General features: G+C 41.7%; 1 protein-coding gene across 1 annotated transcript in view; it reads left to right on the forward strand.

Annotated features, from left to right (window-relative positions):
- The window catches only part of LOC144494055 (Fc receptor-like protein 5), a 116112-nt gene extending 106772 nt beyond the window's left edge, over positions 1-9340 (forward strand). The window contains exons 9-12 of the mRNA XM_078213633.1: positions 2024-2051; positions 6450-6505; positions 7805-7845; positions 8379-9340. Coding sequence (XP_078069759.1) covers positions 2024-2051; positions 6450-6505; positions 7805-7845; positions 8379-8477 — 224 coding nt within the window. The 3' untranslated portion in view covers positions 8478-9340. The remainder of the gene's footprint in view (positions 1-2023; positions 2052-6449; positions 6506-7804; positions 7846-8378) is intronic.
- The last annotated feature ends 2943 nt before the right edge of the window (positions 9341-12283 follow it).

Genomic DNA, 12283 nt, shown 5'->3' on the forward strand with positions numbered 1-12283 from the left:
GCATGTCATTTTAAAAAGAATAGTTCCCATTTGTTAAAAGTTACTGAAGTAACAATTCTAGTTCTTTTGTTGAAGGAAACAGATGGAAAGGCGACCACCTGGAAGTTCATTTCCAAGCGGTTAGCCATTCTTACTTGGACATATATTGTTTCAAAATCATGATAACCCCTCCCTCACATCAGTACGGGTGTACCCACATCACATGCACTGCAATACTTCAAGAAAGCAGCTCACCACCACCTTCTCAATGGCAATTGGGGATAGACAATAGATGTGTGTCCAGCCAGCAGAGTCCATAACTCTGAGAACATTTAAGAATCAACTGCATTGCTATGGATCTGGAGTCATATGTAGGCTCGAATGGGATAATTTCCTTCCGTAAAGCACCTTAGTGAGCAATGTCTGTTTACAAAAATCGACCATTCTTTCATGCTTATCATTAGACTTTTAAATCCAGATTTTAGTTGTATTCAAATTTCACCATATGCCATTGAGGGATTCGAACCTGGGACCCAAGAGGATTACATTGTATCTTTGCATTACTAGTCCAGCGGCAACACAACTATAGCACTAACTCTCCTAAAATGTGTCAGAACCGACGAGTGAATACCTCTTGATTTAGTGCCACAATTGTTAGGAACCCAGTCAATGTTTTAATTGCACAGAAAGATCCTCGAATGGAATCCTGGCTGGAAAAAAAAAGCTTTTATTTTTCTCATGTAACGTTGAAGAGCAGAGTCACAGGACCACTAATTAGTTTTATCAACAAGAAAAATACATTTAGTACAAATAAAAAGTTGGATTATTATACAGTACCTCATTTACTCCCCCCCCCCCCCCCCCCGCGGCCCTCCTGCACGCTTTAGCAAATACACACAGATTTTAAGATTAACAAGGATTACAAATTACTTTTTAAACGACAATATCCCCCTTAACGCAAAGTCCCTTTTAAGCATACAAATTGGCTTTGGTCAGATACCTGCACTCCGCCCTGAAACCAAGTTAGTGCCTGTGGTTTCCTCTTCAGAATTCCCCTCGATAATTGTCACATTTGAATATCCAAACTCCACTCCCAAACATCACACTTTAAAATCTTCTCTCACAGCAATGCTTTCACATTGCAGTTTGCATTCCAAACTCCAGTTCAGGATTTCCAAATTAGACCTTTTAAACAATGCTGCTAATCCACTTTCAACAGTAAATCACGCCCAGGTTTTACACCAACCATTTTAGGATTTCTTTGTCTGGAATGTTATACACACTGTCCACAATTGCTTTAACTCTTAAGTCCCAGACTCTAGGAAAACGACATCAACATTTTCTATTGACTGCTGTCCCACTTCAAAACTGAATACTGCAATTGTCTCTTAAACTCTCAACACTATTTATTCTTCCTTGTGGTCTTGTGAACAATACATTAGTATCTGTTCTCTCATCCTCAATCGTCTGAACAAAGTCTTTCTGTCTCAATTCACTGGTTATCTGCACTGTTACCTGTTTGTTAGGAAGCTTGCATCGTTGCCATCATCTTGTCCTGCCCATCTTCTCCTGACGAGAAGAGAGATGTTCGAGTCGAGAGATAATTCCCCTGTGTCCTGTCTCGAACTGCAATATATCCAGCCAAAGAAACACCTTAAAAGTGTGTCTGCCCTGGCAAGGGCCTCCAGTTACTACTACTTATTCTTCTCGATGCAACCCTCTTAAGAAGAAGCGAATCGCAGCTGGAATTCAGGAAGTCACCCAAACATACAAACACCCTTTTCCGACCCGAATCTAACTATATGTTTTACCTTTCCAGGCACAAAAGTATTACATTAAACCACTTAATACTGTACGTTGTTTCTAATGATTACCAGCATAAATTTAAATCACTTAAAACTACCTTTGTTTGTTTTTCTACCATAAAGCACTGCTCAATCCAAATATTTCCGTTTTGTATTCAATATTAATTCGTCTGGAAATCTACATGTGTGAAAATATTTTATTCGACTTAACTATTGTTCATTTTCTATTTATTCAATAGTGCAATCGAACAATTCAGGGAGAAGAAGGTAAAATACATTATCTTTACATGTTTGCTTGACAGCAGAAGTTTTAATTTGCACAGATTGCAGAGTCCTGAGCTGCATGGAGGGTCTGAATGTCTTAGTGCATGTATCACAAAACACTCGTATGCAGGTAGAGAAAGGAATTGGAAAAGCTAATAGAATGTTATCATATATGTAAGGGAATTGATTACGTACATAGGCAGGTTATGCTTCATTTCTGCAGGAAATTGACGAGACCACATCTGCAGCATTGTGTAGAGTATTGAATTCCTTATTTAAGGAACGATGTAAATGTGTAAGAAGAAGTTCAGAGGTTTACGAGACGAATTCTAGGAATAAGTTGGGTGTCTTTTGAGGTAAAGGTGGAGAGATAAGGTTGGTATCCGCTCGAATTTGGAAGAGTATGTGGCGACTTGATCAAAGCTTTAATATTCTGAGGGGTATTGACGGGATGGAAGTGGAGAAGATGTTTCCTCTTGTGAGAGAACCTAAAACTCGGGGCTAATGTTGAAAAATAAGCGATCACCCAGGTAGGAGAGATATAAGGAGATTTTATTTTCTTTCAGAGGGTCTTACATCACTTGAACTCTTCCTCATAAGGCAGTTGAAGCAGTCGTTCAATATTGTTAAGGCAGAGCGAGATAGATCTCTGATATCATTGGAGGGAGTTGTGAAAGTTTATCGGGGGTAGGCAGGAATGTAGGGTTGGGATAACAATTAAATCAGTCATGATTTTATTCAGGGGTGGTGCAGGCTTGAAGGGACGAGTGGCCTACTCCTGCTCCGAATTCACATGTTCGTATGTTTGCAAAATGCTCATATATTAATGACATCCAAATGTAAAAATAATCGTAATGCAAAACATTTTAGTAATTTTAATAGCACATTAGCATTGTGAGAAGATGTATAATAAAATGCTGATCCAGAATTTGATAGCACTTGGTGACATGTGGAATAAAATATAGTGGCATAATAGTTAGATTAACAACCGAAAGTCAACGAGTATGATAAAATTCTCACTGGACTCCAAATATGTTCTGGACATCAGACCTTAGAAAGGATATCAAGAAAGTATATGGATAGAGGGAAATGTGCGAAGGAGAATAGTGTCTGAGTGGAGTGGATTCAGTTATCTAGTAATCGGAGGAAAATAGTTGTTTCGATGCTTCTTGAAGTTTAGTTGAGGTGTCATAACCTGTGTGAGTTTTGATAGAGTGCATGGGAAGTGATTAATTACCCTTGAATGAATATAGGCAAACAAGAAATACATAGTTAAATCAATCTGTCATCAACATTTTCACATCGTGGTGTTTAATGATTGAAACACTGCCTTATAAAATTTGAATATATTGCAAGATTAAAATGCAAAATGGTGCAGAGGTCAAAAGGGCAAGTCGTGCCTCACAAATTTGATAGAATGTTTTGAGGAGGGAACGAAGTGTGTTGATGAAGGTCGGGCAGTTGATGTCATATACATGGATTTCACTAAGGCATTTGATAAGGTCCCCCATGGTCGGCTTATGATGAAAGTAATGAGGTGTGGAATAGAGGGAAAGTTGGCCGATTGGATAGGTAACTGGCTATCTGATCGAAGACAGAGGGTGGTGGTGGATGGAAAAATTTCGGACTGGAGGCAGGTTGCTCGCGGAGTGCCACAAGGATCAGTGCTTGGTCCTCTGCTCTTTGTGATTTTTATTAATGAGTTAGAGGAGGGGGCTGAAGGGTGGATCAGTAAATTTGCTGATGACACCAAGATTGGTGGAGTAGTGGATGAGGTGGAGGGCTGTTGTAGACTGCAAAGAGACATAGATAGGATGCAAAGCTGGGCTGAAAAAGGGCAGATGGAGTTTAACCCCGATAAATGTGAGGTGATTCATTTTGGTAGGACAAATTTAAATGTGGATTACAGGGTCAAAGGTAGGATTCTGAAGAATGAAGAGGAACAGAGAGATCTTGGGGTCCATATCCAGAGATCTCTGAAGGTTGCCACTCAAGTGGATAGAGCTGTGAAGAAGGCCTATAGTGTGTTAGCTTTTATTAACAGGGGGTTGGAGTTTAAGAGCCGTGAGGTTATGCTGCAACTGTACAGGACCTTGGTGAGACCACATTTGGAATATTGTGTGCAGTTCTGGTCACCTCACTATAAGAAGGATGAGGAAGCGCTGGAAAGAGTGCAAAGGAGATTTACCAGGATGCTGCCTGGTTTGGAGGGTAGGTCTTATGAGGAATGGTTGTGGGAGCTGGGGCTGTTCTCTCTGGAGCAGAGGAAGTTGAGGGGAGACTTAATAGAGGTTTATAAAATGATGAAGGGGATAGATAGAGTGAACATTCAAAGACTATTTCCTCGGGTGGATGGAGCTATTACAAGGGGGCATAACTATAGGGTTCATGGTGGGAGATATAGGAAGGATGTCCGAGGTAGGTTCTTTACTCAGGGAGTGGTTGGGGTGTGGAATGGACTGCCTGCAGTGATAGTGGTGTCAGACACTTTCGGAACATTTAAGCGGTTATTGGATAGGCACATGGAGCACACCAGGATGATAGGGAGTGGGATAGCTTGATCTTGGTTTCAGATAAAGCTCAGCACAACATCATGGGCCGAAGGGCCTGTTCTGTGCTGTACTGTTCTATGTTCTATGTCATGAACGCAGTGAAAATTGTGTACTTGTTTTCAAGAAGAAAGCATTGATAGGGGTATGTTCTCATTATGGAAGTTTATTTTTATAAAGAGGACAAAAGTACTTTTCCACTGGTCTGGGAAAGGGAACACAAAGGCCAGCAAAACAATTTAGTCACCAAACAAATAGAAATTAAACCGAGGATTCAAAGCTTAGCATCAAGAAATTTGCGATTGTGGAACTCAAGACCGCAGAAACTGGTTGAAGGGGATATTGTGGATGCATTGAACGGCGGCGGGGTGGGGGCGGTGCAAGGGAATCACATGACAGGGGAGGGGGAGCTGGCCATGCAGATTAGTTGAGATGAGAAAATATGGAGGATGTTTGAGTGGAGTGTACAAGCTTGCATTGGTTGCTTGTGCCAAATGATCTGTTTCACAGTGAACATACTTTCCAATCTTTTCCCATCCCAACATTTTCATCCTAATAGACAGTGCCAAGGTATAGAGTCAGTCCATCAAATGTGCTTTGGCCAAGTCTTAATACAACATGAGTACAATTTCCAACTGAATGTATTCCATTCCAAATGCCTGTATTTCATTCGATTGAGATGAAGACGAGTTATCCTTTTGAATGAGTTTCCACAGTCCATTTGTACTACCAATTGCACGACATGGATAACTTTCTGTGTTCGTTCTGGGGATGTGGGCATCGCTGGGAGGGTATTTATTGCCCATTACTTATTGTCCTTGAAACTGAGAGGTTTGCTAGACCATTTAAGAGTCATCCACATTTCTGTGTCTGGAGTTACATGCAGGCCAGACGATGTAACGAATTTACTCTCTAAAGAGCACTGGCGAACCAGGTGGGTTTTGACAACAATCGTCATCGGTTGCATGATCATCATTAAACATTTTAATTCCAGTTTTATATTGATTTCAAATTTACCAATCTAACCTGGGACTTGAACTCTGTTCCCCAGAACATCACCAAAGAAATTGGATTATTAGTCCAGTGGATGAATTGAAAACGTTCCCACTTGTTGCAATTGTACAGGGAGTTGGTGAGGCCTCAGTTGGAATACTGTGTACAGTTTTGCTCCCTTCACCTTAAAAATGAAATACTAGCATTTGAGGCAATCCAAAGGAAATTCATCGGGGTGACTACTTGGATGAGTATTATCCTTTCAAGAGAGACTAAGTCGTCCGGGTCTGTATTCCTTGGAGCTCAGAAGAGTGAGCGATGATCTTATTCAAACATATAAGATCCCGAGGAGGTTTGACTGGGTAGATGGTGAGATGGTTTCACCAGTGGGAGAATTTTCAACAACAGGACGGACCGACAAGATAAAGGGCCAGTCATTTAAAACTGATGTGAGTAGAAATTGCTTCTCGCAGACGGTGGTGAATCTCTGGAATTCTCAGCCCCAATGAGTAGTGAAGGCTGAATCACTAGAAGAATTTAAAGTGGAGGTGAATGAATACTTGATAGACCGAGGAATAAAAGGCCATGGGGAAATGGCACAGTAAAGCAGTTGAGGCCGGCATAGATCAGCCATGATCGTGTGGAATGGCTGCACATGCTTGAAGGGTCTGGTGGCCTACCCCTATTTCTTGTGTTCGTGCCCCTAGATTTTCCCTGCACAGCAATTGAGATGAATTGGTTGTAATCCATTCAGCCAAGCATTTGCGAGTCCACAAATCCGTTCGTAGCCTTTTCTTTCACTGTGAGATTAGAACCAATGAATGAACTTGAAAATAAAATAAAAACTGTGCATTGTCAGTTCCAGAGGACAATCTTCACCTTTGGAGCAAGACAACTGGAATGTGACACCTGGCTGTGAGTACCCACTGAACTGAATATACCGTGCATGAAGCCATAACCAATGTAAGGCAGAAACGCAAGCCTAGATTTCACCCATGTTTATTGCTGCCATGAATAAAGGAGAACCAAGAGTTCATTGCCACTAATGTCATCAGTCATAGAATCATCACATCAGCGAAGAAGAGGTGCCTTGGCCCATCGAATCTGCAATGATACATTAAAAAAATCTGACCTCCCATCTAATCCCATTTACCAGCACTTGGTCCATAACCTTGAATGTCATGATACAACAAGTGCTCATCCAGATACTTTTTAAAGGATGTGATGCAACCCACCTCTACCACCCTTCCAGGCAGCACATTCGAAACCATCAGTGCCTTTTTAAAAAAGTTTTTCCTCACTAAACCTCCTGCACCTCACCCTGAACTTGTGTCCCCTATGATTTTTCTTTCACCTAAGTGGAACAGCTGCTCCTTATCAACTCTGTCCATGCCCCTCATGATCTTGTACACCTCAAACAGGTCGTAACTCAGTCGTCTCAACTCGAATGAAAATAAACAGAGGCTATCCAACCTCTCTTGATAAGTTAAATATCCAATCCCAGCATGCTCGTGAATGTACTCTGCACCTCCTCCAGTGCAATCGCATCGTTCCTATATCTCTATGTGGAATACAAGTGAATGGTGCTAGAACATTCAACATTCCAGATGATTGGCTTATGGTCAGAGATGAATGTAACAAATAATTCATTCTGGAGCGATACCCCCGATTTTCGCCCTCCTCTCATAATTGCTTTTGAATGGGAAGAGTTTATACAATCAGAGTTTGCTCTTTCTCAACTTTCTTTCTAGAAAGAAAAAGTTGTATTTTTTTCACAATTTATCCCTCGCTCTCATGTTTTGAACGCTATTCTCTGTCTATTAACATTGTGCTAACGTTATCACTGTATGTTTAGAACTGTATCCCTGGCAATTTGTACAATTGACACCATTCCTCAAGTATAATGTGGTCCAGAAGAGGAAACAAAATGCCTTCATAATTGGCAGGCAGTTCCCCGGGCATTGTGGTCTTGACTCCCCGCTAAATTTAACGGGAGGAGCATTCTGGACAGTGGTAACCCCAATAGCACCATCCTAACAGCGGTTTTGCACTAAAACTGCAACCTGAAATGTAACCCCTATCGAGTTGCAATTGTAATTGAAGTTCGCATTGCATGGCTTTGACAGGTCGCGGGTCCGGTGACTGGATTTCTTGGGCATGTGAACAATGGTCCATTCATAACTAGATGTACATTTGTTAACATCTGTTTTGCAGATTCATCGATCGGCTGGAGCCTCACCACGGTCCCGGAAAATGTACGATTGTTTACCTTTGCAATAATTTAGAGAGTTTCTTCAGCCATTGGTTATCCCAGGAATTTACCCCCACGTTCCATTTTGAACAATGATGGACCGAGTGGCAGCCTGGAGTTTTAGGGAAAAGAGTGGTATTTTCCAACAGCGGGATTCTCCACTCTCACCGAGGTCAATGGTCTTTTGACTGGATCACCACATTTTACAGCCCCACCCTTTCCATGAGGGGGCCATACGACTGAACCTACATTTAATTTGTATGGGCCGAATTATCTGACCCCGTCTGCAGTTGGGATTCGCCGGTCCTGCTGCAGCGAATGGAGATGTGGCTGAGAGCCAAAATTTCTCTCTTCGCTGGCAGCAGGAACGGATGTTTTACAAAGCTTCTCAAGGGTAGTTAGGTCGGAATGGTAAATGTCTATATTGCCAACAACTTCCCCATCACATTGATGAGTAGGAAAAAGCAGAATGCAAACAAATGACTAATCATTTAAATTAACTGACATTAGCCAATTGGAATTATCATTTTTTTTCAGTTTGGACACACGTATGACATGGTCGATTTGACGGATTTAAACACAGCATCTCTTGGACGATGGAGAAGGGAGCCATCCCTTTATGCCACTATAAAATAGAGACCGGCTCAAGGCTGCTGAAATCACCCAACTGGAGCACGATTAGAACGAACTTTCACAAACGCTCTGGCTTCTGACATCTGGAATCTTTCAATTCCGAGCTTTCTGCAAAGTATGTTTTCACTCCTCTCTCACTGACAACATTGAACATTCAACGTTAATTAGATTTTTGCTTCTTTGTTTAATTTTTTTACGCGCTTCATTGAAGTCTTTCCCGACTGACATCTGGACAATTTTTACATAAATGCCGGGCCAGCAATCATTGCTCATTGTAAATTGCCACTTGAATGGACAACAGCGAGGCAACGATATGGCTGAGGATCTAGAGTCACACGTAGGCCAGACCAGGTAAGGACTGAAGATTTCCTTCCCTAAAGAGAAGTGAACTAAGTTTTTTTTAAAAAACAATAATCGGCAATGGTTTCATGGCCACTTAAATTCCAGATTTGTATTGAATAGATGTACCACCATTTGCAGTGGCGAAGTTTGAACCTGGGAACCCATTTTGACAATACCACAATGCTACTCAAAACTGGTCTGACCTGCATTTAATTCCAGGTCTACCGCTGTGTTTGACTGTTAACTGCCGCTTGTTCTCCCTTAGGCCTTTGTCCACCAGCCTTATATGAGGTTTGTCATGGACCACGATCTATGTATTACTGCCCACTGTCCATCGCAAACTTCCTCTCAGCATTATCAAAAGTGTTGAGATGTTAGTTGAAGTTTAAAAGTGATCCAGATTAAGAAAATAAAATTTCAACAGAAGACAAGCAGATTGTTTATAGTGGTTTTAACATACTGTCTTCAGTTTAAATATCCATGTTTGCAACAATAAGCCTACTAATAAATGAACGGAAGATGTTTATACTTCTCACATCATTAGATTTCACACACTATTTCATTCCACGCTTCATTCTTAGAAAGAATATTGCAATTAATATCAGCTAATTCCCCTCTCAAGCATTTCCCAATTGGTTTTTGCATGACCAAGAGCTCAAAGTGGCAGAGCGGTCCAATATACTGGCATTAATTAGGATTCAGATGGAAGAAATTTGTTTGAGGGTGTAACTGGAAGAGTTGTTCAAAGCGAACTGGAGAATTTGTTCTATTCAGAATATCAGAACGCTTTTGACAACGTCTCACATAGCAGATTACGATGTAAAGTTAAAGCATATGGGATTTAGGGCAGTGTGCTCAGATGGATAGAAAGATGGTCAGCAGACAGGAGACAGTTGGCATGAATGAGCATTTTTCCAATTGGCAGACAGTGATGAGTGGGATGCTGCAAGGATCTGTGTTCGGACACGAACTCTTCACATTACATATTCATTATTTTGAAGAGGGAAACTAATGTATATCTCCAAATTTGCAAAGTTGGTTTGGAGGGTGAGCTCTGGGGAGGATACAGAGATTTTTCAGTGTGCATTGTGCAGGCTGACTAAGTGGACAGATTTATTTGCAGATGCAGTATAATGTGGACAAATGTGAGGTGGATACGCAGTGAACAATCTCTGCATCCTCCCCACAGCTCGCTCTCCAAACCAACTTTGCAAATTTGGAGATAATACATTAGTTTCCCTCTTCAAAATAATGAATATATAATGTGAGCAGTTAGTGTCCTAACACAGATCCCTGCAGCATCCCACTAGTCACTGTCTGCCAATTGGAAAAAGGCTCATTCATGCCAACTGTCTGCTGACTTTGGTGTCCTCATGCATCAGTCACTGTCAGTATGTGTGCAGTTAGAGCAGGCAGTAAGGAAGGGAAATGAAATGTAGACCTTCATATGAAAGGATTTGATTAGAGGAATAGGGAAGTTTTACTGTAGTTGTGTTGGGCATTGTTGCGGCCACACCAGGAGCATTGTGTGCAGTTTTCATGCCCTTACCTGAGGAAGGATGTCCTTGCTATAGAGGGAATGCAATGAATATTTATGAGGTTGATTCCTGAGATGGCAGGTCTTTCATATGAGAGACGTAGTCGGTGAGGACTATATTCACTGGAGCTTAGAAGAGTGAGAGACGATCTCACTCATAGCAACTTAAAAACAATAGTGTTTGACAGGATAGATTCAGAAAGAATGTTCCTGATGATGGGTGAGCCCAGAACTAAGGGTCATAGTTTGAGGATAAGGGACAAATCGTTTAGGACTTGGCTGAGGAGACCTTTCTTCACCCAGAGAGCAGTGAATATGTGGAATTCGCTACCACAAGATGTCGTCGAGACCAAAAGATTGCGTGATTTCAAGACAAAATTAGGCGAAAGGAATCAAGGGATATGGGAGAAAGATGGGATCGAAGTATTGATTTTGATGATCAGCCATGATCAAAATGAATAGCAGAGCAAGCTCAAGGGAGCGACTGGCCTCGAATTTTCCCATTGTGAAGACCACATAACACTTTCCTTCTTCACCACCTGCTGCACCTGCATGCTTACTTTCAGTCACTGTTGCACAGCGATACCCAGTCACTGTTGCACATTCCCCTCTCAATCTATCTTCCTGTTTTTGCTACCAGAGGGGATAATCTCACACTTATCCACACTATATTGTAATTATCATGCATTTGGCCACTCATTCCACTTGTCCAAATCACACTGAAGAATGTATGCCTTGTACATTCACTAGCTGCTGCCTGCCATTCGGAAAGGGACCTGTTTAGTACGCCTGTAGATAAAAACACCCACTCAACTACCGAAAAGTGGCCTAAAAGTAAATCCTTCAATCACAGCAAGCGAGCACAAGGATTGAGTCGATAATTAATGGACATGCCAGGGACATAGATTGTAATACCCAGAGTCATGTAGCAGAAATGGGCAAGTACTGAATAGAATGTATACTCCGATAGAAGACAAAGATAAATCCCCACACTCAATCACACAACTGAGGAAAATAAAATCTGAGAAATGAAAAGAACATCCGCAGTATCATGCAAACAACTGACTGGGAAGGTATACTGATCGCCCACTGACAAAACTGAACCACCAGGTGGCACTGGTGGCACGGTGGTTAGCAATGTGTGTTTTTTATATTAGCGTCACAAGTCGGCTTATCAACACTGCAATGAAGTAACTGTGAAAATTCCCTAGTCACCACAGTCCAGTGCCTGTTCGGGTACACCGAGGGAGAATTTAGAATGACCAATGCACCTCAACAGCCCAGCTTTCAGACTGAGGGAGGAAAATAGAGCACCCGGAGGAAACTCTTGCAGATACGGGGAGAACGTGCAGACTCCACACAGATAGTGACCCAAGCCGGGAATCAAACCTGAGTCCCTGGCGCTGCGCAGCAGCAATGTTAACCATTGTGCCACCATGCCACCTGCACTGCTGCCTCACAATGCCAGGGCCCCGGGTTCGATTTGTACATTTTCCCATATCTGCTTTGCTTTCCTCCCACCTTTCAAAGAGATGTATAAGTTAGGTGGATTAGTCATAGAAAATGTGTGAGGTGATAGGGATAGGGTGGGTGAGTGTGATTGGGTAAGATAGTCTGTCAGAGATTCGGTGTAGACTTGGGACGAATGAATTCTTCAGCACTGTGATTCTAACATGGATGTATTAATATCTGCACCAACATAACATGCACACAAATATGAGCAAATTGATACAAAGAACAGAAACTGACACATACAGAATAGAATCTCAGATCCGGCTAGGGGTTGAAAGTTGGAGGGTATAATCTAAGAGGACACACCAGCGAATGAGATGTACATTGTGAAATCCACTCTCCTGCACCAAGAATATATGGGATGAAAGCTAAATACACACTGTACCAGAGACTGAGTAATACAGAAGGAAAGTACACA

The sequence above is a fragment of the Mustelus asterias genome, chromosome 5 (assembly GCF_964213995.1).
Source record: "Mustelus asterias chromosome 5, sMusAst1.hap1.1, whole genome shotgun sequence".
NCBI lineage: Eukaryota > Metazoa > Chordata > Chondrichthyes > Carcharhiniformes > Triakidae > Mustelus > Mustelus asterias.